The 4,373-nt window shown below is 41.0% G+C and overlaps 1 protein-coding gene across 1 annotated transcript; it reads left to right on the top strand.

Moving 5' to 3' along the window:
• Positions 1–531: 531 nt before the first annotated feature.
• Positions 532–1,485, top strand: LOC148501508 (olfactory receptor 5AR1-like). Its single transcript, XM_088450444.1, has one exon. The coding sequence runs from the start codon at positions 532–534 to the stop codon at positions 1,483–1,485; it is 954 nt and encodes a 317-aa protein (XP_088306570.1).
• Positions 1,486–4,373: the final 2,888 nt, after the last annotated feature.

Genomic DNA, 4,373 nt, shown 5'->3' with positions numbered 1-4,373 from the left:
AAAAACCTTTAAAATTCCATAACTACCCTTTAGGGATCTTAATTTCCCACACAGGTATCACTACCAAAGGTATGGTAGGTTATATAAAAAAAGGTTCAATATTTATTTTACACAGTGAACATTAGAACAAATGATAAGTCGCACAAATACAAGAAACAGAAAAATAAGCAATTATCTGTCCATGGGATAATCTCAGTTCTGGCGCGTTTCGTCTAACAAGGAGACTTCATCATTGGGTGTGTGTCTTAATGTTCACTGTGTAAAATAATATTACAGTAAAATGTAGATATCTTATTACTAATTATGATGAAGAAAGTGAATACTAGACTGACATCTGAGGTCCCTTGGAAGCAGATGATCACCAATGTAGATTCTATGGTGGCATGGCTGAGAACATGAAGTTTTAATTAACTATGGGATATTTCATTTAGATTGTGCAAAATGCTCTAAAATAAATAAAAACCTGTTAACATAAAGCATGGCAATAATTTGCAGAAAGAAAATAATAATGCTGTCTGCTTTCTAAGGAAGATGTTTAAAGCGACTTCAGTGAATGAGTCAAAAATGGTGCAATTCACAGTCCAATGTTTCTCTGATCTTCCTGCTCTACAAGTTCCTCTTTTCATAATATTTTTTATTATCTACATGAATATTGTCTTTGGGAATATTGCTGTTTTCATAGCAATCATGTTTGATTCTCAGTTGCACACGCCTATGTACATCTTCTTAAGTAACCTCGCGCTACTGGATATTTCTTACACATCGACCATTCTGCCCAACCTGCTGGTTATGCTCTACACCCAACACAAGACCATCTCCTTAGCAGGTTGTATTGTTCAGATGTACTTTTTCCTGTCCTTCGCTTGCACTGAAATGATTCTTCTTGCAGTTATGGCATATGACCGTTATGTAGCAATCTGCCACCCACTTCACTACTCCCTTCTCATGAGTATAAAGCATTGCCTTTATGTCATAGTTTCTGTATGGCTCACTGCTTTATTGGAACCGGTTGTATTTACTGTGTTTTTAGCCAAATTGTCATTTTGCTCATTCAATCACATTGACCATTTTTATTGTGATGCGTCTCCACTGTTAAAGCTTTCCTGCACTGATACGTCTCACGTCACCCTCATAACATTCATTTTTGGGGCACTCGTTGGCTTGAGTACATTCATGCTAACATTGTTTTCCTATGTTTTTATTATAACTAACATCATGAAGATTCACTCTGCATTGGGGAGAAGAAAAACATTCTCTACCTGCACCTCCCACCTGTCCTGTGTTCTTATATTTTACGGGACTATACTGTCTTTGTACATGAGACCTACGTCAATGTATTCTCCAAAGCAGGACAAGTTTTTCTCTCTCCTGTATATCATACTAATACCCACACTCAATCCCATCATCTACACACTAAAGAATAAACAATTTAAAGATGCCTTTAAAAAACTAGTCAAAGTATTATTTTTACATCACAAAACATGAAGAAAAGTTGAATTTAAGATCTATAGATATGTTATCTGTGAAAACCTGTGAAAATGGTCATGTCCATCCATTACTGTATTCCTGGTCAAGCTTTGTTTGATCTGCCTGTCTGTATGTTTTATTAATACAGATAAATATTCATTTATGTGATGTGAAATTTCATATTTAATAATTAAAATAAAATGATATAATAAATTCAAACAAAAAAAAAATCGGTATTCTGATTAATCCCTGGCCTCCTGCCAGCTTCTCTGGTCTACTGCTATGTCCGAGGACGCAGCATCAGATCACTCTGTGTGAACATCAGTCATCTGAATAAACTTTGGGTTACTCATGATGACCAGTGTTTCCATGCTGCTGAAGCCAGTGAAGCTATATACAAGGAAGCAGCCACTGGCTTCAGCACTCTGAGAAAATAGGGCAGATGAGCCCCCCTTTTCTGGGATGCTGCCTGACATCGCCCCCAAATGGGCATAGCCTGTTAATCAGGCTCTGGCATCCGGGCACTGCGAGCTCGCAGAAGCACAGATTCTGCGGATGTGCAGATCTTCAAACATCGGCGTTATAAACAAATCATCCGGTTTGCAAACAATTCTTAATCAGTACCAATATTAGCAGAGAGCAGGTGAGATTCATACAACACTTCTTGTCAGGCACTAGTGAAAACAATTCCCTGTACCAAATATGGTAAAAAAAAACGCCAAAACTTTAAAAATGTATAGTATTGTAATAAAAGAAAAACAGCCTGGAGATCCAGACAGCAGGAATTATTATAGTAATTATATGTATTCACAGGTAACATGGTTGCCAATTGTACTTATGTTTCATGGACATTCTTAGAATCCCTTTCGAATTTTGACCAGCTGCATAATAAAGACCTGTTTTTGTGACACATGCAATATCGATGTTAGTGGAGTGGAGCGAGTTCTTGCTACTGCGTGAACATCTGTAAAAGCTTACATGGCACATGCATTACAATGTGTGAACGCACTGAGTCACAGTAGTGATTGAGACGCACAGAGTGTGAAATGTAGTGGAAATGTGCTGGGCATTCAAGGGCGTGACTGGGAGGTGGCTATGCAGAAGCACAGAGATGTACCGTCTTATGAGCGTGTTATGGGAGTGTCGCGATTATGTCGCAGAACTGGCTGCAATCTCAGATGCTTAGTCGCTCACTTTGGAGGTCATACTCTGACTGAGAAGTTGCAGCGAACATGGGGCTGGTGCAAGTTTCAATGATGCGATCGATGTTTGCATCTAAAGATGCTTAAAGTGGGTGTCTTAGTATTTGAGCATTCATACTGAACACCAGGAAAGGGCTTGTGCCAGTATTTGCATAGAGTCGCATATGCAACACCAGTAAAAGTTGCACACAAGGACACGGCTGCGCCCATTCAAGAATCAGGCCCCAGAAGTTTTATTTTTAATGATAAAAACAATTCTAAATATATATTATTATTTGCTGATCTGCTTTACAGGGTTGAAACTGAACATATTTAAAATGTTACTAATTTAGTTCAATGTAACAACTTTTGCTCAGTCAAAGTAGCTCCTAAATAAAGTGATGCAATTATGTAAAATTGTGATTCTTTTAAATGAAGACATCACTGATTTACTGTATAAGTTAAATGCATTTCATACTCAGGTATGATTTTATACTAGATGGGACACAGGGTAGGGATGGAGAATAGAGTTCAGAAATCAAGGGGAAAAAGAAAGGAACTGGTACTGTAGGTGGATATCACTGGTGGGTATGGAAATGAAAAATCAGGTGTCACGCCTAAGGTTAGGAATTGGTCAGAAATGCCGTGGGAGGCTGAAGAGGAGTAATATCAACTGTAGAGGATGATGGGCCTGAAGGTGAGCACAGCAAAGTAAATGTCTTTATTTAGCAGCAGGTAGAAATGGGAACTGGATATATCATACTAAAGAGATGGGCAGAATCGAATTGGGGCCGATGATGATGGATTGAGAGATGAATCGGTTGGAGACCGATATTGACGACTTGAAGAACTTGATCAGTTTGAGGGCCTGATTCAGACCCACTCGCGAGCACTGAGCACTCGCAAGCGGGTTGATGGTGGCCCAGTGCACATGCGCACGACGGAGCTGGCTCCATCGTGCGCATGCGCGAGACCCAGATAGCGATGGGCAAACCGTCGCTCCGGGTCTCGTACCAAAGGGGACGTGCTGTCGATGTTGAGTGACAGCATTCCCATGGGAACGCCTACCGTCTGGGGCCGGCCCCATTGACATCACAAGTGTCAGTGGGAGTGCTTTCGGCTCTGTTTGAGCCAAAAGCACTCTAGGGCTTGCGGCAACGAGACCCTACCACAAGGGTCTCGTTGCAAGCCCGATGGTCTTGAACATCGCGACCATCTTCCTGGCCACTCGCTATAGCTGTGGGTGGTCACCCACAGCTATACGAGCGGCCAGGGGGCCGCTCTAAAAATCAAGGACGGCTCTGATTCAGACCGAGCGCTCTGTCAGAGCGTCCAGCTCTGAATCAGGGCCTGAGATCAATGTTGATGAATTGAAGAACTTTATCTGTTTGAGACTGATGTTGATGAATTGAAGAACTTGATTGGTTTGAGACTGATGTTGATGAATTGCAGTACTGGATTGGGTTGGGACTAGTGATGATGAATTGCAGTACTGGATCGGTTTGGGGATGATGATGATGAATTGCAGTACTGGGCTGGTTTGAAATCCATGATGATGAATTGCAGTACTGGATCAGTTTGGGACCGATGATGATGAATTGCAGTAGTGGGTTGGTTTGGAACCGATGATGACAGTATCGTATGGGACCAATGGTTGGAGGTATCAGCTGGAACTGGTATAGGTTAATGTTAACAAGTCTCTGTGGTAAAACCAGACTGGAATGT

This window comes from Taudactylus pleione, unplaced genomic scaffold (genome assembly GCF_031769625.1).
Source record: "Taudactylus pleione unplaced genomic scaffold, aTauple2 ptg000518l, whole genome shotgun sequence".
Classification (NCBI taxonomy): Eukaryota; Metazoa; Chordata; class Amphibia; order Anura; family Myobatrachidae; genus Taudactylus; species Taudactylus pleione.
This window is presented reverse-complemented; position numbering and strand designations above follow the sequence as displayed.